The 25,857-nt window shown below is 41.1% G+C and overlaps 1 protein-coding gene across 1 annotated transcript; it reads left to right on the top strand.

The window, feature by feature from the left end:
• The first annotated feature begins 3,474 nt into the window (after window positions 1–3,474).
• LOC124788578 lies at window positions 3,475–8,946 on the top strand. The gene is made up of 3 exons (XM_047255851.1): window positions 3,475–3,818; window positions 7,777–8,056; window positions 8,143–8,946. Exons 1-3 carry the CDS (start codon window positions 3,666–3,668, stop codon window positions 8,727–8,729), a joined length of 1,020 nt encoding a protein of 339 aa, XP_047111807.1. The 5' UTR covers window positions 3,475–3,665; the 3' UTR covers window positions 8,730–8,946.
• Window positions 8,947–25,857: the final 16,911 nt, after the last annotated feature.

The raw sequence follows: 25,857 nt of genomic DNA, 5'->3' as shown, positions 1-25,857 counted from the left end.
ATTCATCTTTTGAAGTTCATCATTACACAACAACAAATGTATGGACAAAATAGTTTTAAAAAATCTGTCAAAATGTCACACCCATCTGCATGTAATGTCCCATTACATAATTTTTCCAATCTGAGCACTATACATGATTAAACAATATGAGTTTATTTAACTTCTGCCTTGTACTTGATTTGTTGTTTAAAATTTTCTCAGCAAGGTTTTTTTCCATATGTTTTTAAGCGTATGCAGGAGTATAGGGATACAATCTTACAAACAAGTTGAGTCTGATGTAAGTCCTCAATCCTAATTTCATAATGGTAATCATAACCAAGAGCAGAAAATGGGTAATCTACAATTTTTATTTTATTTATTTTTTTTTTTTTTTTACACAATGCAAAATCTTGGCCTGTATATATTTCTGCCGCATATCCCCAGCAATCACAAACATCTGAAACAGTTTCTGAGTATTCTACAACAGAGTACATGCAGTCACTTGTTTTAACCAGTTTTCCCCAGTTAACAAAATTTACAAATGCACTTTTATTGGCCATATTGGGAAAATTATAGAGAGAATCACAATAATGCAGATTTAACTACTGGTGGCTTCAGTTTGTGAAGACAGTCTTGCATGTGATCTGCCTTGAAAGGCGCAATTACACATACCCTGCAATATAATAGAGTGTGTTTTACTTGTGAAATGAGAACTTAATCTTATCATCAAGAAGTGCACACCACTTCTCTACTTCATTTTCGGCAGCACTTTCATCACTTTCTACTACATGCTTTCTTGCATGAAAATCATAAACAGGTGGCAAACAACACACATTAAAATTTGAGCAATTCCCATTCATTGCAGTGACACTGTTACCCAAGAGCAACTTTCTCATGGCACATTTGAACTGGTATGCATTTGGATTGTTGTTCCAACCACATCTGGACCGAATGCAGGGGGGGAAAAAAAAGCTCTATGTGGTCTTGTGACAGTTTATGTGTTAGCAAATACTTCAAAGGAGATTCAACATGATGCATACTTGTCAGAGCTATGTGCCTTACTGATTGAATATCGAAAATTATCCCAAAAGCAAAAGTATTTCTTGCATGGAGCAGCAACGGAACACCTATGATATTTAAGCTTTTGATATAATTTTCAGTGTGTCTGAAAATACCAACGTGTTGACTGGGCGTTGTGTGATGTCCTTAGGTTAGTTAGGTTTAAGTAGTTCTAAGTTCTAGGGGACTGATTTTTTTTTTTAAATACCAAGCCAATAAGATTTGTTGTCAAGTCTCAGGGGGCTCTTATACCCTTTACCTAATGGATTTCTGGAGTTCAGAATATCAAAAATCCTATCAATATTATACAAAAATTCTACTGTTGCTTCACCTCCTTTAAAATTTGGATCACCAACCCCCCCTCAAAAACTCTATACTATTTGCCACACTAAAACTCAAAGTCTGTGGCGCTAATGAAACATTCATTTTTCTATTTACATAACTTATATGTTGTCCTGATAGTTTGTTGGCAAATGTCATACCTTCTTCTTGTTGTACCCTGTTCAATTGCTCAATGAAATGCCAGCTAATAATGCCAGTTGGAGACTCAATAGCAGACACTTCTGCTAGAGCATTTCTGGCAAACTTAATCATATGATACATGTCCAAGATACATTAAACATTGTAGCTTTTAAAATCACCCTTGGAAAAATTTAAAGTACAGCTAAGTGTACGCAAAGTGCTTATATTTACCTTGCAGCCATCACATGTAACACACCAAACCCTAATGCCAGAACTATGCAGCCTCTCTAAAGAGATTTTATCAGTGTGGCCGGATTATTTGCCTGTACACCGTTGATAAAGAAACATGCAATCGGGCATATAAATTTGCCTTTAATAGAGACAAGCATGAAAACCAGAGCCTCAGATGCCTCTATTACTTCTTTTGACTGAGGCACTTCCCCACCAAACTCTAAAAAACCTGTGTATTGCTTAGTTTCTTGGTCCCAAACTACTTGCTTCCTAATTGCCATACTGTCTACAATTAGACATGAATCGCTGAACTGGTCCCTTACAATTGAGTTCAAATCAATGTACTTAAAAACATCTTTTAAGAAGCCAGATTCACAGTCTACACTTGCCACCCATTTGTAAATCAATGATTTATGGGGCAGAGGCATTAATTTTTGCAGGTATTCATATGGTGCTGGTGAATAAAAGTACACAGTCATCGCAAACATTTTCACATCTGTTGTGTATCTATTACCGTTTGACGAGAGAGAGTTGTTCACTAAATTGCACACTAATTCCACTTGTGTTCCTTTCTGATGATTGAGGAAGTTACGTAACTTCTCAGGACGATGCCCCTCAATGAACTTATGATGTCATCCATGGAAAACACTTTCTTCTCTCTTCTTCGAAGTTTTTCACGGACGCACTTCAGTTTACGTTTTAATTTGTGCACAATGTCTGAGAAAAAAATTGCAAGTTTCTGTCGCCTTGTCTTCCATTTCTACTCTCGACTGTATACCACAATCAATTACTTACGAACCAACTGCACTCTGAAATAAAGAAATAATTTCGTTATATATGATTGAAATGACTCAAGGCTTGATGAAAAAATATTATAATAAAACTTTGGGGGTGTGAAAACATCCTTATACTAACGTTTTCGACACAATTCGCAGTTTCTGTATTGGATAAATGGGACATGCTTTCCACGGAAGAATTATCATTGACAACATTCTCCACGCAATCAGTAGCTCCTACAGAGGGCAAATCAAGCACGGATTCCAGGACAGAACGCTAAAAACAAAAATATGGACCTGTATTACAACATTGCTTAGACCTATCTAGCCCATTTGTGTCCGTACGAAATAAATTCACAAAAGTCAAAAGCACACACATGGCAAGGAAATTAATTAGCTAACTCAAATGGAGAAGTATCGTTGTCACTCAAAATCCTAACAACATGTCGTCGTGGCTGTTTATTTGGTGGTATCAAATGTGCCGGAAAGTCAAAAACTGATGGCACTGCTTCGGGTCTGAGACGTTTCTTCCACGTTCGAGGGCTTACTACGTAATCATCTTGTCGGAAAAGGTTTCCGCAAAGAAAACTGCAAGACGTAGGTTTAAAATCTTTCCGCTTCACGGTAGTAATCCACTTCTTTAGCAGCTCTGGGTGCTTTAGAGGAAACCTGTTCAAAAACATCGAATTAGCAAACGCACTAAGTCTGTATTGTTATCGTACTGCATCGGTAGTCCTATTACCTGTGAAATGGTAAGTCACTTTCCTTACTCCATCGCTTCGCACAATTGAAAGCGAAACAAGAAATCACCATTTCGATAATCCTTAATCCCTTATACACCGTACAGAGTACAGACCGAGAGAAACTTCTTGGCAAATTCAAATATGGCGGGCAATACAGACGATAGTAATCAGCTGGTAGAGCCATCTATCGGTAGGTCAGGTAGTTGAGCATCCCTCATTTCGCTAGCTTTAGACGCCTGTGCTAGGTATATCTCGCCCCGCGTGGATGGTGATGTTACGTCCTTGCTTCAGATATCTGTTGAGTGTTGATTATTATATTCATACATTGCAATAGATAGATTATAGTAATTAATGCTGTGGTTGTAGGCTTATTAATACGGAATGTTATTGTTTTGTTGTAACGTGCAAAATAACGATGGCTTTTGATCTGTACCCTAAGAGGGACGGTGAGGAATTTCCATTTTGCCTCTTGAACAGCGGTAACCTAAATGATTATGCGTCTGCCTTAATTCATATTTTATCAAGTAAAGAAATTCGAAATAATGATGAGAGAAAAGTTGCTACTTTGGTAAGTTGAAAGAGTGTTTTTTTTTTTCTTTTAGGAGAATGCAGTAAAAATTGTGACTGGCTCTTTATTGCTCCCTTACATTTATTTTCGCAGAGCTATTTACGTATTCCAGTGGACACGTCATTGTGCTTACCATCTAGATATCATACACGTGTAGTAGCGTACCGTATACAATATAACAACACACAGTGGTTTAATACATAATATTATACAGTACATCATTATTTACAATACAAGAATTTAAAAAATTATGATTTTATGACGTATCATTTAATTTTACATAAGTGGTATAGTACAACGATTCGATCTAGTGAGAATTCACATTCTTATATTAGTTCACTTTTTGTTTACATGACAAACAAAATTTATTGTTCCAAGGGTATACTGCGGCTCAACATCTGGTCATATATTCTACCAAACAATATCATTGTCTCTCTGCCGGAAATTTTATTAGTGTTCCAGGGAAAGGCTTCTCAGTTTTGAGGCTTTGTAATTCTGCAAGCAATACTATTATTAATTTGATTTTGGAGTATTTTGAAAAATGTGTAGTTTATGAGAAAGGCACTGCAATTTTCTCTGTTCCTTGCCATTTGGATTTGGGTCTCAGTTGTCCCCAATTTAGCATCTAGTGATAGTCACACTGGTCCTAAATATTTGGTGTACAGTGATTAAAATGTTAAAATATTAAGATTCTTAAAACAATTTCTACAAGATCGGTTTTGTTCCTTTGCCAATATATCCAAATCAGTTTTTATGTAGTGTGAGTGTTCTTTTTATTCCTGCAATGATAGAGTTCCTCCATACTGGGATTCCATGTTGCATGTGTGGCTCAAAAAGTCCATTATACACAAGATGCCTTGAAATACATACAAAACTAATTGATTGCAAATTTCATTGAACACACCTTATTGGAAATAGTGTTTATCTGCTGCTTCCAATTTCGCTCACTGTCTATTGTTGTAGCCTACCTAAAAACCTAAATGAAGCTGCTTGTACCAGTTTTTCCTCCCAAAAATACATCCGTGTGATCCTCTTTAAAATCATGTACTTTTTTTCAGCTTAATAAGTAGCTTATTTCCGTCAGATGCCTTGAATAATTCAAAGAAAACTACCATTCTTGTGCCGAAGACCTGCACTATTATTTCTTTCTAAGACTGAAAAGCTGTGTCTGTTATTTGCCTTTTTGGCATATATGCTGTGCACATTATGTTTTTCCAGAAAAGCAGTTGAGCATTGCTAATATTTTTGAGGAGCCTGAGGCTAAAGGGATCAATCCGTAATCTTAGTATAACTATGCTTTCCTTGTTTGTACACAAGTAAAATTTTCATTAACTTGATGGGGATTACAGAAGTGTCTGAGTCCACCAGTCTGCTTTTTACACATGATGTCATCAATACGACGATCATGCTCAGCATATCCAATATGGCGCTTATGACGTCACTACATAAACAAAACAACATATGAAAATACATATAACTACAACAATAACATCTCCCTCCAAAAATATAATGAAACTAACAGGACAAGGGGGTAATTTTGGGTTTTAGGGTGGGGACAAGCTAAACATAAAAAAAGACACAACACAATCCCAAACCACAAAAAAAAGAATGACACAATATTATCACATTCCACTGTACCCACAAAATCCACCCATCTAGCTCAACCGCAAATGTCGATACCACAAAATACACCTACAACTACAAAAATTGTAATCGGATACTTCCCTTGAGCTATATAGATCAACCACAACTATCGCTAAAACAATAAAAATGGAATCGAACACTTCCCTTAACTTACATAGTTCAAACACAGCTGATGATACCGAAAAACACACACACACCCAAATACACACACAAACAAACAAAAAAGAAAAAAACTCCCAAACCACCCACGGCCTACCAGCCCAACCCCCTCCCCCATATCCAGTCCCCCCCCCCCCCCCCAGAATAAAAAAATCGCCAACAAATAAAAACCACAAAATAAATGAAACTCATTCACCCATTACAACTCAAAAACAAGTGCAACAAAAAAGATCCTCACCAACATAATCATGAAACAACGCTCCCCCAGACCAAACCCCCTCAACTAACCACCCTTGGCCTGTATATCTTACTCGCTGCCCTCAGAAAAAGACGAAAAATACAGTAATGCCCAGGCCGCTATTCCACCAGCAATACTCATCTAAGTGAGATTGCAGCTTAGAAGAGTGCCTCTTCCCCCTCACTTTGAATGATTTAACCATTCCCAAAACCCCTCTATTGTATTAGTACATGACCCAGTTTTGTAATTTTTAAACCCTAATCTGTGGTTTACTACTAAATGATCATAACCGTTCTTTCCCAAACCCCAGTATGACGAAAAAGCATTAGAAACTACAGTACTCCCCTCCTTGCCTCCTTTACTGCTAAATGATCATAATCGTTCTTCCCCAAACCCCAGTATGACGAAAAAGCATTAGAAACTACAGTACTCCCCTCCTTAATATACTCTTCAATTAACCCCACCAATTCCCTCTTGGTATGCCCCTTCAAAACCCTGAAAACTCTTTCAGCATACCCACCCCCGGAGGTAACAGCCCGCCACATCTATAAACCAACCAGAGACTTAGCCCTCCCATGCTTCCTCTTCACAAACTATGATGCGTCTACCTCAACCATCACCCCCAGCCCACCCAACTTACCCCTATTACTTCACACACTCAGAGCACACATCTTTACAAAAAGAAAACCAATCTAACAACATCCTCTGGGTCTAGTGTAGCAGGGGATACAACCCGTCGGCTTTGGACAATGACTTCACAAGTCGCGAGAGAGCAGTTTACCATTTTCGCTTTTGCTGTTATGTTTGTTTCGTTTTTTTACTGATTGCTTAATAAAGTGGATCTGTTTATTCTATCTCGTGAGATTTTTTTTTTTAAAAGCCAAAAAACACTTATCAGCCACTGAAGGGAGCTACAACACTAAGACGAATCGCTTCTCGATTGGCAACTTGAGACGTCATTGTCCAAAGCTGACGGGTTGTATCCCCTGCTACACTAGTCCCCATCCTCTCACTCACTCCACTCTTATGTGCACAAAATCTAATGGAGAACCTATAGCAAAAACAGTAAGTCCTCAAAACAATCTTCTCATGGCCACACTAGATTTTTTAACCAGGAACCACGTCTAATGGAGTGTCAACGGTTGTCCTTCAGACACCGCCACATGTACCTGTCCCTGGTCCGAGACGCCGGAACTCTCACCCAACATTATATTTTCTCTGCAGACACTGCATTGGCAATCTCTGCTTTTAATCCCAACACCTGCAGAAACTTAATCAAGAACATCATGACCTCCCCCATCTCCACCCGCAACCACGCGCGCTGTTGAACTTGATCATCATATCCATACCTAACAAGAGAAGCCAAACAATAAATTAAACATCTTACCACACCACAAACAGCAAATCAATTACACCTTTCGAAAACACAGACACACACAAAAAAATTAATTGTTAACTCACTGAAAACAATTTCAATCCTTAAGTCACTTGCTTTTAGAATTTTTTAAATCTTTGCCGGAGTCTCTTCAGTTGCCAATTTCAAGAACACTAAGTGGCTTAGTTTATCTGTGACTATGGTATGGTTACTTCCATGGCTATTACTTTCATGCATTGGGTTTTCTACTGTATCGATGTACAGGTTGTTGGCAATTTTTATTTTATCTGTGCTTTTGAAACTCAGTTTCATGCTTTCTGTTTCATTTATCACCCGTGTGTACTTTTTGTTCCTCTCTCTGTGCTAATTATATTCCAGGCTGTTTTTTATTTTATTGGTTGATACTGAAATAATCTCATGTATTGATTTTGTTTTTGCTTGTCTAATAAACTGCCTGTACTACATGTGATGATCTGATGGCCTAAGACATTCCAGCCAGAAAACTCATTTTTTTCCAATTTTTACTCTCCTTTTTTTTCCAGGAACTCTTACGTTATTTAGTACGACCACCATCCATTGACTTTCCATTTGAAATCACAACAACAAATATTTTGGATGCAATTTTGATGTCCGATAAGTTTGATTACAAACATCTAGCAGCAAAGGAAGCTGAATATTTAATTGCGTTTACTGCAGCATTATTGGAGATAAATGCAAATTTTGGCATGATGAATGAAGTTGTAGCGTTTGTAATAACACATTTTACTTCAAATGTATGTAATGAAGGCACAGAATTTCTTCAACAACTTTGGCAGAAAAGAAGTAAGATTAATATTATTTTCCAGTTGAATCACTTCTTAAGAACAGTTGAAGGAAATATTAATGTCAGGATGTTTATTGTATTGCAGACAACATTACGCTCTCGCTTGAAAACATAGAAAATCTGGCTGTGAATCTCCCACTGTGTGTAGAGAGAACCATTGTAAATCTGTGTCAAGAAACTTTGATACTAGATGAGAGAGAATTTTCTGTCCTTCAAAACCAACTGGAAAAAATAGAAGTGTCTTCTCTTATTGATTTGTGCTCAAAATCACCATCTGTTTTTAAGCTATCAGCATGCGTCCTTCATGAGCTTTTGGTTTTGTCCAGAGCCCATTCTAGAATGTTGTGTATCATCTCACAATTCGTAAGGGCTGTCCTGCACCGAAAGAAAGGTAGTATAATTGAACTGTTCCCACCAGAATATCGAATGTTGGCAGTGATGATGAGTGTGGACCCAGATTTACATCCAAAGGATAACCAAGATAAAAACTTTAATAAGACAGTCACAGTTTCTGAAATAAAAAAGAAAATGGTGGAAGACAAGCGAGCTGTTGCAATGCTTATCTCATATTTTCCTAAGTGGCTATATGTGCTTCTTGAATTATACAGCATCAGGGATGGTACCTCTATAGCAGACAAGATCTGTTGGTTGCATTTATTGGACTGCATGTAAGTAACAGGCCCGTATTAACACAGGATTTCCTAGACAGTGTAAGAACACTTAAAGCATAGTTCTGTTTGTTTATTGTGAAATGTAAAGCACAAAAATTAGTACTTTGTGTTTGTATTTTTCTTGTTTTGATATTTGTTGCAAATGATACTCATTATTTCTTCTAAAATCTATGGTGATGCTTGTAATAAAGTACATGTTTCTGTATGCTTCTTCACCATATTGAAGTTTTAATGTTTGGAAAGTTACAGTCGCCACTTTCCAGCTGGACATTGATTAGGACAAGGTGAAACCATATGAAACAAAGGTGGGGATGTAGGGGAAGGTTCAATAGCTTTACAACTTATTACTGCTACATTGACGGATATGCTATGCGAATTACAATGAAGTGTCTAGTAGAGCTAAACAGACTGCAAGTTTTTCACATATGTGTTGGAGCATCGGAGCAAGGTGACACAAAGATAAGGTACTGGACCTGTATTCGAGGGGTGGCTGCTGCTCATATCCCCTAAATCATTTAACATGAATAGCAAGGTAGTGTCTTTCAAAGGGCACAGTCAAATTTCTTCCCCTTTTATCCCTCCATCTCTGATGACCATGTTGTAGCCATTATGTTAAACCTTAATGTTGCTTTTCTTCCTTTTGAAGAACTGTTGTGATAAAACCACGTACTGTCAGCACAAACTCTTGATCGCACAGTATCAGGCAGATATTGTTGTATATGCCACTTTTCATTGATTGTTTTTTGACATTTAGGCACCATATGTTTTAAAACTCTTCTTACAATGAAGATAAAACCCACCATTCCCATCCTGGCAGGGTGAGTTTTCAGTGTGCTTCATATATTGTAGACACCCTTATTATTTTTATTATTAGTAATATTATACTACTACTGCTGCTGCTGCTGTTTCTTTAAGCCAACTAGATATTTTGATTGAGGTTTTTACTGCATCAAAAATTGTCTTCGTGAGTCTGTCGTCGTTCATTCTATGTATGTGTCTACTGAATGTTAGTTGGTGTTTTCTAATCATGTCTGTAGGTCTGTCTGTGTGTTCATATAATTCTTTGGTTGGTCTCTTCATCCATGTTCTATCTCTGTGTAAAGCTTCAAAAAATTTTTTGAGGATATTACATTCCATTTTGTTCTATTTCTGTGATGCCTGATGCTCCAATTGTGATCGTTTGATGCGTATAGTGATTCTGGTACCACAACTGAGTTGTAGTGCATGAGTTTGGCCTGTCTTGCAATGTTTCTTTCATCATTGTGTGTCCATGTGAGTTTGTAAGCTTTTGGAAGTTTTTCTGTTCATTCTGTGTTGGATTCGTTGTTTGCTATTCCTATTTGCATATATTCCCCAAGATATTTGGAATTTTCCACTCTGTTGACCTTACCATATTGTTATTGTTATCATACATAGGCCCCTAGAGGACCATCCAAATCATCTACTTGTCGTCTCAATATGCCTTTTCTTCCATCCAAGTTGTTCCTGTCTCCAATTTTTTGATCTCTTGGCTCACATTCCACTTCAGTACTTTGTGGTTGAATATTTGTCTGTCTTGTGTCTAAGTCTATTACACCAGCATCACCAGGGTTCGGGGGTAAGAATAGGCCCGCGGTATTCCTGCCTGTCGTAAGAGGCGACTAAACGGAGTCTCAAACATTTCAGCCCTTATGTGATGGTCCCCTCTTGGGTTTGACCACCTTATTTCAAAATTATTCCGAAGAGACAATTGGGGAAGGGTGTCTTATTTGGTGCATTGTGTCTGTCATGCCTTCAAGGGTGACACATTACCCGAGAAGGTGAAGGTGATGGTCTACCGCTGTGATGTCAAGCCATATATCCCTCCCCCAATGCAGTGCTTCAAGTTTTGGAAGTTCGACCATATGTCTTCCTGCTGTGCTTCCAGCCTCATATGTTGCGATTGTGGTCGTCCATCCCATGCCGATACTTCATGTGCCCCGCCTCCCATCTGTGTCAACTGCGGAGAGTACCATCCCCCTTGCTCGCCGGACTGTAAGATTCTACAGAAGGAACGGAAAATAATGGAATACAAGACCCTGGACCAACTGACCTACACTGAGGCTAAATGGAAATTTGAATGGCTTCATCCCGTGCGGATGACGTCATCTTATGCCGCCACTGTCACTCTTGTTACAGCTCCACCCGTTGCACCACATACAGTCAACTCTCAGAGCCGAATGACCACACCTGCCTCCTTGATGGTGGGGGGGGGGGGGGTGGCACTTCCCTCCCTGTTGCTCCCGCACCACCTACCTCAGGAGCCCCCTCCCCCTCAACCATCGGGTACACCAGTCCCCACTTCTAAGCTGGAGAAGCGTAAGTCTTCTTCGGCTTCTCTCACTAGGAAGGGACCCCTTGGGTCACTCCCTTCCCAGGTTCCTACCAGTGGCAAACCAGACACCCGCCAGGAGCTGAAGAAGCCCTAAGTAGCTGGTCGTAGGGCTTCGCTGTCCTCTTCAGTCCCGGCAAGGGCAACCACAGGAACAGCGTAAGAAATCGAAATCGAAGACCCCTAAGATCAAGGAAATTGCGGTGGCACCCACTCTACCACTACCTACAAGCTCTGCGTCTGAGGATGCCATGGAGATTCTGGCATCCGCTGAGGACCTAGATCTCACCGGTCCCTCAGACATGATAGATGTCACTCCCATTGGTACTCAATTGGTGGCAGCAGGTGACCTAGTGGCGTAATCTGCCTTCTCGGTCCCTTCATGCCTTTCTTGGCCATGGACAGTGTCATCCTCCAGTGGAACTGCAGCGGTTTTTTCCACGATCTAGCTGAGCTCTGACAACATTTCAGCCTTCACCCTTTCCTCTGCATTGCTCTTCAGGAAACTTGGTTTCCAGCAATACGAACCCCCACCCTCCATGGCTATGGGGGTTATTATAAGAACCGGGCAGCTTACCAGAAGGTATCTGGTGGCGTCTGCATCTACATCCTTCACTCTCTTTACAGCAAGTCGGTCCCTCTACAAACACCTTTAGAGGCTGTCGCTGTTCGGGTGTGGACGCCTCAGGCTGTTACTATCTGCAGTCCCTATCTTCTACCGGATGGTTATGTCCCCCAGCATGTCCTGGCTGCACTGGTAGCCCAATTGCCACCACCTTTTCTGTTACTGGGTGACTTCAATGCCCATAACCCTCTGTGGGGTGGCAACAGGCGGAGGCAGCATCATTGAGCAAGTATTGGCACAGCTCGACCTTTCTCTTTTAAATACTGGTGCCTTTACACATTTCAGTGTGGCGCATGGCACGTACTCAGCCATCGACTTTTCGATCTTCAGCCCTAGCCTATTACCATCTGCCCAATGGAGTGCGCATGACGACTCGTGCGGTAGTGACCACTTTCCGATCTTTCTGTCACTGCCACAGCGTCACTCTTCTGGGCGCCCCTGCAGATGGGCTATGAATAAAGCTGAGTGGGACTTGTTCAACTCCATTGCCACTATTGAGCCTCTTTCCAATGATGCCCTTCGTGCGGTGATTCACTCTGTCACCACTGGCATAGTTACTGCTGCAGAATCTGCCATTCCCTGTTCTTCTGGGTCCCCTTGGCGGAGGACTGTACCTTGGTGGTCGCCTGAGGTCGCTGAGGCGATTAAAGATTGCAGGCAGGCACTCCGGTGTCACAAGTGCCATGCCTCATTGGCACACCTCGCTTTTAAACAGTTCCGTGTGCGAGCCCACCGCCTCATTCGCCAACACAAGCAGGAATGCTGGGAAAGGTATGTCTCCACCATTGGCCTCCATACCTCTCCATCGCAGGTTTGGGCCAAGATAAGGTGACTCTATGACTATCGGGCCCCATCAGCGTACCTGTGCTTTCACCGAATGGAGCAGTCTGTACTGACTCTGACACAATTGCAAACTGCTTAGCAGAGCATTTTGCTCAGAGTTCCGCTTCTGCGAATTAACCACTGGCCTTCCACTCCCTGAAAGAGCAGTTGGAATGTCGCAGCCTTTCATTTCACACACGCCACCCTGAATGGGAATTCCAAAGTGCCCTAGCCGCTTGTCCTGATGTGGCTCCCAGGCCAGATTGCATCCACTGTCAGATGCTCCAACACCTCTCGGTAAACTGCCAGCAACGCCTCCTAGACCTTTTCAACTGTATCTCAGTTGAGGGTGAGTTCCCGCCGCAATGGAGGGAAACCATCGTAATCCCCGTGTTGAAACCTGGCAAGAACCCACTGGAGGTGGACAGCTACCGCCCCACTAGCCTCACCAACGTTCTTTGCAAGTTGCTCGAACGCCTGGTGAGCCGGAGATTGAGTTAGCTACTTGAGTTTCGGGGCCCTCTGGCTCCGTCTCAGGGTGGGTTCTGTAAGGGCCGCTCTGCCGCCAATAATCTGCTGTGCTTGGAGTCTGCCACCTGTATGGCCTTTGCCTGCCATCAGCATCTGGTCGCCGTCTTTTTTGACATGTGGAAGGCATACGATATGACATGGCGACATCACATCCTCTCTACGCTTCATGGTTGGGGTCTACGGGGTCCGTTCCCGATTTTCGTACAATATTTTCTGTCACTTCATTCGTTCTGCGCGCAAGTTGCGGCCTCCCATAGTTCCTCCCGAGTTCAGGAGAATGGGGTACTGCAAGGATCTGTCTTAAGTCTCTGTGCCTCTTTTGAATTGCAATTAATGGGCTCGCTGTGGCAGTGGGGACATCTGTCTAGATTCCTTGTATGCTGACGACTTCTGCCTATACTGTAGCTCCACTGGAATTGCAGCTGCTGGATAGCTGCTGCAGGGCGCTATCCGCAAGGCACAGTCTTGGGCTGTAGCCCATGGCTTCCAGTTTTCAGCTACAAAGACCTGCGCTATGCATTTCTGCTGGCGATGCACTGTTCACCCTGAGCCACGACTTTATCTTGATGGTGAACCTCTTGCTGTGGTGGAGACGCATCGGTTTTTGGGATTGGTTTTTGATACCTGGTTGACTTGGCTCCCTCATATTCAGCAGCTTAAACAGATGTGCTGGCGGCATCTTAACGCTCTTAGTTGCTTGAGTCACACCAGCTGGGGTGCCGATCAGTCTACACTTCTATGGCTGTACCAGACGTTAATTCAGTCCCGTCTAGATTATGGGAGCCTGGCTTACCGTTTGGCATCACCTTCCGCATTGCAGTTGCTTGACCCCATCCTTCACAGCGGGATCTGACTCGCCACTGAAGCTTTCCGGACAAGCCCTATCAACAGCATACTTGTGGATGCAGGTGTCCCTCCAGTGCAGTTCCGGGCCAATGATTACTGGCCGCTTATGCTACACACGTTTGTAGCTGGCCCGGTCATCCCAATTATCGTCTCCTGTTCCCTCAGTCGGTCATCCATCTTCCGGAACGGCGGCCCTGGTCAGGGTGTACGATCGCAGTTAGCGTCAGAGCTCTTCTCTCTGGGCGTGAGGTTTTCCCTCTTCCACCTCTTTTCCAGGCCCCTCTGCATATACCCTCGTGGTGTGTGCCCCACCCATGCCTTTGGCTCGATTTGGCACAGGGCCCAAAGGACTCAGTCCCTCCTGAGGCCCTCTGCCACCGCTTCCTTTCAATCCTTTCCGCATTTCAAGGCTCTGATGTTATCGATACTGATGGTTCAATGGTTGCTGGTCATGTCAGTTATGCTCTTACTCTAGGGCATCATTATGAACAACACTCATTGCCGGCTGGCTGCAGTGTTTTCACTGCCAAGCTGGTCGCCATCTATCATGCCCTAGAGTATATCCGCTCCTGCTCAGGTGAGTCCTTCGTTATCTGTAGTGGCTCCCTGAGCGGTTTACGAGCTATCGACCAGTGGTTCCCTCGCTCTCGTCTGGTGATGGCTATCCAGGAGTCCCTCCATACTCTTGCCCGTTGCGGCCACTCTGTGGTCTTTGTGTGAACCCTAGGTCATGTCCGCATCCCGGGAAATGAACGTGTTGGCATGCTGGCCAAACAGGCTGTCGATGCACCAGCCTTGGAAATTGGCCTTTCGGAGAGTGACCTCAGGTCAGTTTTGTGGCAGAAGGTACTTCGCACCTGGAGTGAAGAATGGCGCACCCTTCCTTCACTCAACAAACTTCGGGCCACCAAGGAGGCTACCGGTGCGTGGCGCTCCTCCTTGCGGGTCTCTCGCAGGACTCTGTTGTTCTCGGCCGGCTGCGCATTGGCCACACCTAGGTAATACACAGCTATTTATTGCACTGTGAAGACCCACCTTTATGTCGCAGCGGGTCAGCTTTGACGGTGGTTCACATCTTGTTGGACTGCCCGCTTTTAACTCTGCTCAGGTAGACACCAGCATCCTACAGATCTTTTCTGATGCTGGTCATCAATTTCATGTTTTAATGCTTTCAGTGTACTCCAAGATCTGTTTATTTTGTCAGGCGTCCTGCATTCTATAGATATGCCTGTAAAATTTCGGTTGATATTTCTTACCGTCATGTACTGCGTTAGTCTCTTTTCTACTGAGCAATTTGTAGCCTTTGTCTGTCTAATTAGGCCATAGGATTTTCTCTCTAGTTCTTGATATTTTCTAGTGCATCTTTTTGTCATGTATAAAGTTTCTCATTTAATGACAGTAACGTAGTGTCTCACTTTCACAATACATGATAGGAAGAATTTACTGTAAATGTTTCCAGTCTACATGAGTGATTTGCCTCCTTTTGATTTTTTTACTTGTGAGCTTCTTTCTCTATCCCTTTTGCTTGTATCTTCTCCCCTAGATACACGAGTATTTTAAGTCTCTTGATCTCTTGGCTGTCTTTCTTGGTGCATCTTTTTGGTTTGATATGTATTCTATTTTCTCGGAGGATGTCTGTAGTCCGACTTTTTCAGCCTTCTCTTTCAGGACCTCAATTTGCTTTAATGTATTTTTTGTATTATGTCATTCTTGTGAGATAAGCAGCGAATGCCAGATATCTAGTCATTTGGTTTTCCTTCCAAGATTGACTGTTTTATAAAGTCTCTGTGCCTTCAGTTTTTTTTTTCCGTATTTCTTGCCAACTTCGTCTAATAGTATGTTGAACAATAGCGGTGAATTGCCTTTACCCAGTGTCTCACTCCTGTTCTAAGCTTGAAGGACTGTGACAAGTCCACCATTAATTTAATTTTGGGTTTGTTATTTGTTAGTTCTTTTTGATAAGATTCACTGTCTTCTCATCATCGACACCCTCTCTTGCAGCTCATGGATCAGTAATGGTTCATAGCAGGGGATCCCAAAATCATCTGACAGAACACTATAAAAATCCTGGAACTTTGTGGAACACTTTTTTTTATCTGGAATATTAGTAATTTTTTTTAAAAATGGGAATAACTTGTGTTATTTAGTGATCACTTTGATTTTCGGTCATGTTAATAATACACAAATCATAATAAAATTTTAAAACATAATTAGTATCAACAGAATATCTGAAAGAAAGCCATGTTATTAATAGTTTTTTGCAAGGCATTTATTAACTTCCCACGGAACACAGTTCGGGAAACTCTGGTCTGTAGGTAGTTGTCTTTTTTAAATCTGCAAAGGTGTGCACAGTCTCTGCTTGTCATCACTTGGTATCTCAGGACTGTCTTTAAATAGATTATCTGTCCAGCAAAAGATCTTCCTGATGCCTGTTTGGTATTCTGTCGTGCTGTCCAGTTGGAACTGTGTCATGTCTAACAGGCCTTGTGATTGAATTTTGTATGTGATGGGCAATGAAGGTATCCCTCAGTAATTTTCAGTGCTAGTCATAGCCCTTTTCTTATGTAGAGGGTGTATAACTGAGCACTTTAATCCTCTAGTATTACTTCACTCTTCCACATGACTTATGTGATATGTGCCATTTGTCTGATGGTCTTTGGCACAAGTTTCCTTACAAGGGAACCTCCCCATCGCACCCCTCTCACATTTAGTTGTAAGTTGGCACAGTGGATAGGCCTTGAAAAACTGAACACAGATCAATCGAGAAAACAGGAAGAAGTTGTGTGGAACTATGAAAAAAATAAACAAAATATATAAACTGAGTAGTCCATGCGCAAATTAGGCAACATCAAGGATAGCATGAGCTCACGAGCGCCGTGGTCCCGTGGTTAGCGTGAGCAGCTGCGAAACAAGAGGTCCTTGGTTCAAGTCTTCCCTCAAGTGAAAAGTTTATTTTTTTATATAATAACTTCACTCTCCAAAATTCCAGGACATGTTCAGATTTGCTTGGACATATGCAGCATTTGACGGTCTACACATGTAAAAATTTGAAAACATTAAAAATATATGTTTTGACAGAGCACAGGGAAAACTGTGTGACTGTGAAACTGTTGCATACATTTGTTGCTGTTAATGTGACAAACTCTTATGTTTGTCACTTTTTTTTTTTGGGGTGATTATCACATTCATAAGAAAACCTAAATCGGGCAAGGTAGAAGAATCTTTTTACCCATTCACCAAGTGTACAAGTTGGGTGGGTCGACAACATATTCCTGTCATGTGACGCACATGCCGTCACCAGTGTCGTATAGAATATATAAGACGTGTTTTCCTGTGGAGGAATCGGTTGACCTATGACCTTGCGCTGGTTCCCATTGGAGAAGCACGTCCTTTCGTCTACTAATCACACAGTTTTGCGGTGTGGTCGCAAAACATAGACACTAAACTTATTACACTGAACAGTGACGTCAATGACCGAACGGACAGATCATAAATTTGCGAAAATAAACTTTTCACTCAAGGGAAGACTTGAACCAAGGATCTCTTGCTCCTCACCTGCTCACGCTAACCACAGGACCACGGCGCTCTTGAGCTCCCACCACCCTTGATGTTGCCTATCTTGCGCATGGACTACTCAGTTTGTATATTTTGCTTATTTTTTTCATAGTTCCACACAACTTCTTCCTGTTTTCTCGATTGATCTGTGTTCAGTTTTTTAAGGCCTATCCACTGTGCCAATTTATAACTAAATCTGAGGGGGGTGCGATGGGGAGGTTCCCTTGTTAGTAGTTCTGCTACAGTGCCATCTTCTCCTGCTGTTTTAACATTTTTCAGTTTCATAATTTCTCTCTTGATCTCCAGTTCATCTGGTGCTTTTGAGGTACCATTTCTCTCTATTTCTTTGCTCCTTGGGGCCCTTTCTGCCAGTCTTGGAAAAATAAATAGCTCATTGAAGTACTTCGCCAGTGTCTCGCAGTTCTCATTGTTGTTCAGTGTCACTTTTCCATCCTTTTTCCTGAAACCCAATTTCATTATAGGTATTCTAAGCATCTGGTTTTGAATGTCTTGTATAAATCTCATGTGTTGGAATTTGAAAAATCTTCTTCTTCTTCTTCTTCTTCTTCTTCTTCCCGAAGCATTTTTACTTATGCAGAGCATTCTCAAAGCCTCTTCCAACCTACCCTCTTGTTTTACAGTCTTATTATTCAGAATTTCCTCCCATTGTAGTCCTCTCCAATTTGCATCGTCCTTCACCTGGTCACTCCATCTTGTTCATGGTCTTCCAATTGGTTTCCTTTCAGATGCTGTCCATTCCAGAGCTCTTCTTGGTTGTCTTTCTTTTCGTGTTCTGTAATGTGGCCAAACAGTTTCAACCTGTTTGTGTTTCTTTTAATTGAGCCTTTTCATATTTTCTTTTGACTCTCTTGCTGTGACTTGTCATTTGCTTTCGTGACTCTATGAATGTTGCTAGATTAATTTAGTTTCATCACTGCTCCAGTTGTTGTTTGCTATTTACCTGTTCTTCAGTGCTTGGTCACATGTCATTCCTTTGTGATGCCTCCTCTTTTTGATAAGACAAATTTTCTCCTTTGGTTCATTTTATTTATTTATTTATTTATTTATATAATGCGATCAGATTTGGGCCTTCTGGCCCTCTCTTATATTGGTCCAAGCTTTCACACATGTGGTACTTTTTTATATCATAGTTGCCTAAGAAATAACTAATTTTAGTATGAGAAATAGTAATAAAATGATTTGAGAGTCTGTAGAGACAGTGTCAATAAACAGTACTGACAACGAGATAATAAAGTTAATACTGGCAGTACTTCTGCTGCTGCTGCTGCTGCTGCTGCTGCTGATGTTGATGATGACAATAATAATAATAATAATAATAATAATGGGAGTTATAAAAATAGTGTATGATTTACAAAATAGATATTTTCTGACCTAGCGAGTTGTGAGGAAGGGAAATTTAAGAGGACTGCACCAGCTAAGAACACTTGGAAGTGAGGAAGATCTGGTTGGAAAGGAGGATTTACAAGGGTAACAAATGCATACGGGGACAATGGTAGGCATTATTGTTGCTTCATTAGGTATGCCATTAACTTCTTTTGAAACTGGAAAGGTTATTAAGTTCTCTGACACAATGAGCTAGATTATTCCAGAGTCAAGTTGCTATTATTGAAAAGGACTTTGAGAAAGTGGGTGGGACAGGAAGTATTTTGCTGTTTCGAGTACAGGTGTTTCTGTTGCATTGTTCAGACAAGTGCGTTAAGATCAAGGAGAGAGGTGAGGGACAGTACATGTTGAAATGACAATGGAGGAGGCAGAGTGTATGGAAATGTCTGTGCCTGTCTCCGCACAGCCAGTATAGCTGTGCATGTGATGGCGAAATATGATCAGAGAGTCGAACATCACAAATATAACAAACTCAGACGTTCACAGTTAGTTCCAGGTGCCATAAGCTTTCCTGGGGAAGACCTTGCAAAGATAACGTGCCTGTAATCAATAATTGGAAGTATTAGTGTTTTTTACAAGTTTCTGTTTCGTGTCAAGAGGAAAGAGCATTTAATGTTTTGTAGGGCAGGGAGCGAGGCTGAAGCCTTGTAGCACACTGCAGTTACTTGCTCGGTCCAATTTAGATTTTCCTCTATTGTTACTCCTAGTCTCTCTGCTGAGAGACAGAAGTTGATATTTGTCTCATTTACGATTAAAGCTGTAGGAATTACCAATATTTCAGGCTAATGAGTCTATAATTACCAAGCAGTACTGCTTGGGTTTTGAGTTTTAACCCCATATTCTGTGCCCATTTTGATAGCGCGCACAGGTCAGTATTGAAATTCTCAAAAGGTATCTTCAGGTTTATTGGCTTTGCCCTTAGATGCTTGTACAACCAAAGATCATCAGCATACTTGTGGTACTTTCAATAGGACAAAACAGATGACACATCATTGACATGCAGTGAAAAGAGTGCAGGACCTAATACTGAGCCCTAAGGGAGGCCTGGTATTACCTGCCTCCATTGTTACATTATGGTGCCAGATACAATACATTGCTGATGACATGCCAGGTTAATTGCTGATAAAATGTTAGATATGAGCAAAAGCAGTGCACCACAGTTGGTGAGTAATTTAGACTGCTAAGTTTGACAGGTAAAATGTCATAGTTGACAGTGTCAGAGGTTTTGCTGCAGTCGAAAAAGCAAATGATGGTCACTTCTTTTCATCCGTGGCAAGTTTCAGGCCTCCCATTGCTCCTGTATGCATATGTTAACTTTATTAAAGCAGATGTTGTGCTGTGATATTTACAGAAACATGATATGTATTCGTCTAATCAGTCATTTGTTGTTAGGATTTTAGTAGCTAGTTGTGGAATATATATTCTAAGGCCTTGGACAATGCAGGAAGAATCCAAATAGGCTGGTAATTGGAGCGTGCTATGGCAACATCATTTTTAGGTAGTGGCATAAGTAATCAGTGTTTCGAGGCTTCAGAGAAAACACTTATGGTTAAGGAGAAGTTGAAGGTATGTGTTATAGTGGCTAATAGTGAGTGAATAATAAGTTTCATCATTTGGACTGCAATGCCATCATGTCCAGTAGATGCTTATCTGATATGCATGTTGGCTTTTTTGATGGTATTGCAAGTAACACACTTTAGACAGAATTTTTCGTGGCTACAGTTGTGTGTCTCCATGAAGTAATCAAGGAGTATCTGTATCGTTCACAGTTCAATTGTGGGGTAGGTTGTCTGTTAATGTATGGGCATGCCTAAGTTTAGCATTTGTCGCAGCTTGACTGATTGTTCCGCTTTTGCCTGTAAGCGATAAGATTTTTAGGTGTAGGCTGTAGTTTGTACACAAAAACTGGAACATCCCCGAGATTCATGAGCTATTTTAATTCATCAGTTAGATGAGGTGTAGGTTTCCTTCTTACTCTTCCAGTCTTTAGGGGAGCATATTTGTCACATAGCTGAGTAAGTTTGTTGGTAAACCTATAAAGTTTTTTGTTTATATCTGCAAAGGGAATAGAAGTCATCCCCCAAACTATTCCTTGTGACTCAGTTGCAAGTTCAGATAAAATTAATGCGTATGAAACCTCGGTATGTAGTCAGGTGTGGTTTCTTTCTGGGACATTCTAGCAAATATGTCATGAGAATTATGCCCTGGGTAGACATGCCAGGTGCAGGTATTTGAGAGGTATGAATTACTCTGTTTGGGAATGTCATTGCAAATATATCTGTGAGTGTGTGACTGTTGGTCGTGTGACAGGTAGGCGCAAGATGTAGTGTTACATTTGAAGAACAAAACGTGCGCTTCGGTTTCACACTAGAAGGACTGTTACGTAGAAAATTTGTTAGTGTCACCAGCTAAAATTATATGCTTACTTGTTGATTCAAGAGTTGAGAGAGCAATTTTGAAGCAACAAGACAGCCTATTTCAGAAGGTTTGTAGAGGATATGTGATAGGCATTTTCTGTTAGGGGATTTGAACTCTTAGAACTTTGGTTCCACTTTTTCTTATTCTTTATTCTGGGATGTGTGTAGCACAGTAAGTGATAAATCACTCAGATTTACCAGTTCCTCATCTGTTACATCTATTGTGACTTAGAAAGATGTAGCTTTCTAGATTTCCAAACTTGTGGGAATGCCTCATTTGAGCCAGGTCTCCGACAGAGACAAGTGGGCAGAGATCACATATTTGCATGTGCAACATGAAGCTTGGTGCGTTCAGGTGTCACATGTGCAAGGATGCTGCTGATGGATACTTCCAACTCAGGGTAAGTGCTGGTGTGGGAACAAGGCATAAGGAATGCACTAGGGTGGGGCAGCAAAGGTTCCAGAAGGTGAAAGTGGCAGGTATCTTCAGGGAGAAGGGAGGTTTTGTGGCTAAGGCCAGCAGGATCACTAACAGTCATGTAATAGCTGAATTGTAACAGGGAAAGAATATTGCTTAACAGAGCTAGAATAATCAGTTCACATCAGTAAGATAATAAAAACACAGTGCACTATTAATTATGCTAATAGTAAGTAACAACAAAAATATGGTAATAAATTGCTAAATAAAAATAGAATTAAAACTAAGTTGGTGCTGTAATTTACAAAGTACATAAGAAACAATAAGAAATAGAAATTAGTAACAAAGCAAAACAAAATGGTTAACGCATTAGTTAAGTTATGGGTAACTATGATCTGTAACAACAATATAAACACACAAACGAGCCGCTGCAAGAGTTGAAATGTTCTTAGCTCCTAAAGCACATGCTTTAGAGTTTATTTGCATTGCAAACTGATCTTTTTTCATTTTTGTCCTCCACCATTATCATGCCATCTTTTGTCCATACATTTTGTAGCTCAGGTATCAAAATTGTTTTTTCAAAATATAAATGAGATCTTCTCGTATTGTCAGACAGACCTGATTTCGAGTTTCTTCTTTGTTCTGAAGATGTCAGGTTTTCTCCTGTACAACAAGAACTTCAGTTAATGGGTCTCGGTTTTGTAGTTCCTGGCTCCTACTTCCCACTCTGACTTCTGTCAATGTCATTCATTGTCATCTGCAGGCCCAGGTGCTCATGGGTAAGATTCATCGCTAATTTTTCTGTATTCTCTCTGTTGTTCTCTGGAATTTCAAACAGTCTGAGATTGCATGTGTTATTGCTCAAGCTTCCCAGACTTTTTGGCCAGCTTCTGCTTCAGCAGTTGTGCCCTATTCTCAGTTTCTTTTAATGATTTGTTCAGATCTCAGGTATCACTTGCATTCGTCTCCGAATTTTCTGTATTATGTCCACCAGTGCTGCAGTGACAATATCAGAGATCGTTTGGATAACAAACCTGAGTTTATCCTGTGTTTGTAGCACTACACTCACCTCTTAGCATTGACGTCTGCAGCACCAGGAGACCAGGAGATGCGGCCATAACTCGCAGTGCCTACTTGACCCCAAGATTCTTGTCGACCTGGCTATTGGCAGTGCCGTGTGTTATAAAGTTTCCCATAGTAAGAGCAAATTCGTGAAATGCATATTCAAAGTGAAATGCTAATATGACACTAGGCACTCATCACATGAATCTTGTATGTATAGAATGGACTAACTGCTTAATAACACCTCCAAATTTCAAGTAAACTTGTGAGCTGCATTAGTGCACATCATTTACTTGCCGCCATCTTGCAATAAAATCTTCTTTACTGACTACCTTCTTTTTCAGTTCTTCTCAGGTCTTAGCCGTCTCTTCATCTCATGTCTCTCTTATCCTTGACACTTCCAGTTTTGATCTATTGAACTGTGGTATCACTATGGTCTTGTTTATTCTGTTTGGTCTGCTGTGTCTTGATCTTGTCCTGTTGTATCACATACTCTTTTTTCCTCTACCCAATTTTGAATTTTAAGTACCTATTAAAATTTTAATGTCTCCCAGTACTTGTTATTGCCGTAGTCTCTCTTGTTATCTTTGTTTATTGGTGCATATGCATTGATTATCATGTAAGAGTGACTAGCACATTTGTGAGCATCATTTTCATTAGGGCCCAGTGTGTTGTTAATTGGTGTTACTTCTGTTTCTGATTGGAGGCTTGCCTTGTTGACTGTGAAGGCCATTCCCAGGAGTGGGAATCCTTTAGATATTTTCCTATCGGTCTTGCTCGAACAGTCTGTAGTTACAGAAGTCAATAGTATTACCATGTGTTATGCAAGTCTCTTTGCTTGTTAATATCAAAATATTCTGTTCATCCAGCCTCTTTCCTAATTTGTGTCACTTCCCTGCTGTGATTGGTGTACTGCTGTCCAGTGTTTCTTTGTGTGTCTTCACTATGGTGGAAAGTTTGCCACAGGCTCAGTTTCCCTCCTTTTTGCGTTGTAGGCTGGACTCCCTGGAATCCAGTAGTCCAGTTGCAATGCTACTGTGGGCACCAATGGATTGGTTACCACCTGGCATATCGATAATTTTCCTCTCACAATTCATTATTATGCTTGCTTAGTGAGTCTAGCTTTTGCTGAGTGAATAAAGCTGGAGTGCTTTTTTCCAAAGTTTTGTTTGTAGCCACACGAAATAGGTGAACAGATGCTGACTTTTTGCCACTGGCTCTGAGCAGATGTTGCAGAGGTTTCTCTGAGAAGTTCTATCCATCATTGGGAACTGAAGCTCCTCTTACGCAGGACCCTAGGCTGGGGTCTTCACTGGATGCTATCATCCTGAACCCGATCGGCCCAGGTTTTTTAATAAGGTGTTCCTCCCCCCCCCCCTCCTCCTCCTCCTCCTCCTCCTCCTCCTCCTCCTCCTCCTCCTCCTCCATCATCATCATTTGCGGGATGAGACCCTGGGCTTGGTACCAGCAATGGCAAGGTTATTATTATTATTATTATTATTATTATTATTAGTAGTAGTAGTAGTAGTAGTAGTAGTAGTAGTAGTAGTAGTGGTGGTGGTCTACATGCCTGTGATAGTTGGTGGGGGTTATTAGCTTCCCAATGCAAGCAATCTGTTTCCTCCGAGCTCCCGGAAATTCAGGGTATGAGCCTCTGTCTGGTGGTCTCGTTCCAGTAGTGATGCAGAATTCATCGAATAACAGCATTTGTTTAAATTCTGCTTGAGACTTGGGAAGTCAGCTGTTGAAATGTTTCTAATCATTGAGTAGGAATTTGGGAATCAGTGTCTCGAAATGGCAGGTATTTTGGTGCCAGAAAGTGTCTTTGGAATGTGGGATGATGTTTGACAATAAAACTCGCTCTGGATGCCCTTCAAAGTTGAAAGATGAAGACAGTGTGACACATGTGCATGAACTTTTGAATACAGACAGTAGAATGACTGTTTGTCTGATAGCTCACCCAATGGATGTACTCAAAACAATTACCCACAACATTTAACTCAACAAATGCAGATGAAGAAAGTTATGCAAAACCAGTTCTTAAAATTTTGACTGACCACCACAAATTCAACCAAGTACTTGTCTATGAAGAACTTCTGGAATGATGCTATTTTTAGCAGAGTTTTAACAGAAGACGAGTTGTGGGTTTTCGAATGTGACAGTGTTCAGAGAGGCATATCTCAGTCACCACAGCCCAAAAAGCCATGCATTAACAGATCCAAAGTGTAGGCAATGCTGCATTTTTTGATGCGTATGGTATCATCCACCATGAGTTTGTATATGCTGAACTGATTGCCATTGTTGTTTTTTGTGTTCACATACTCAAGAAGCTGAAAGAAAAGACTTATGCATCAGTCCACACCTCACTGTTTCCTGGAAGTTCTGCCATGACAATGCGCACAACCACAACACCGTGTTGCTGAGGGTTTATCAGGTCAAAAACAATGTTGCAATGTCTTCCTATCCCTACCTGCTTTCTGCTGCACCTACAGTTCCGACCTTACTCTGACAGACTTCTCCCTCCCCCCCTTTCCACCCCATGGTTTAAGTCATCATTGAAAGGTCTCCATTCCAAGACAATCAACAATTTGAAAACTACTGTTGTGTGTGCCCTAAATGACATTCCAACCAAGGCCTACAATGCTTGGAGATACAACTGACAAAAATATATTGATGCAAAAGGACCTATTTTGAAGCATTGTACTGTTTGATGCATAGTGTTTCATGAAAAAGTGTTTCCAACAAGGGAGAATCGGTATCTTCATATTGCTTCTCTGTACACATGGATCAGTCTGGAGAATAAGTTTAGTGTGTGATGGAATATGAACATATTGGCACCATTTAGTTAAAATGCATGTAGCTAAAAGTTAGGAAACTAATTAGTTGATGTAATCATTTTTTCTCCAAGGTGCCCTCTTCTTCAAGGAATTTATTTTCTGCTGCGTTATCCAACAGTTAGAGTAATATAATGTTAGGTGGCCTGTAGCTGCAGAGGTAACTTGGGGAGGGGAAGGACCACACTATTAGTGAGGGTTCCATTAAAAGCACCTATCCTGCATTTGAGTAAGTTATCAGCTATCACACTTCTTTCACCTACTA

The sequence above is a fragment of the Schistocerca piceifrons genome, chromosome 3 (assembly GCF_021461385.2).
Source record: "Schistocerca piceifrons isolate TAMUIC-IGC-003096 chromosome 3, iqSchPice1.1, whole genome shotgun sequence".
Lineage (NCBI taxonomy): Eukaryota > Metazoa > Arthropoda > Insecta > Orthoptera > Acrididae > Schistocerca > Schistocerca piceifrons.
This window is presented reverse-complemented; position numbering and strand designations above follow the sequence as displayed.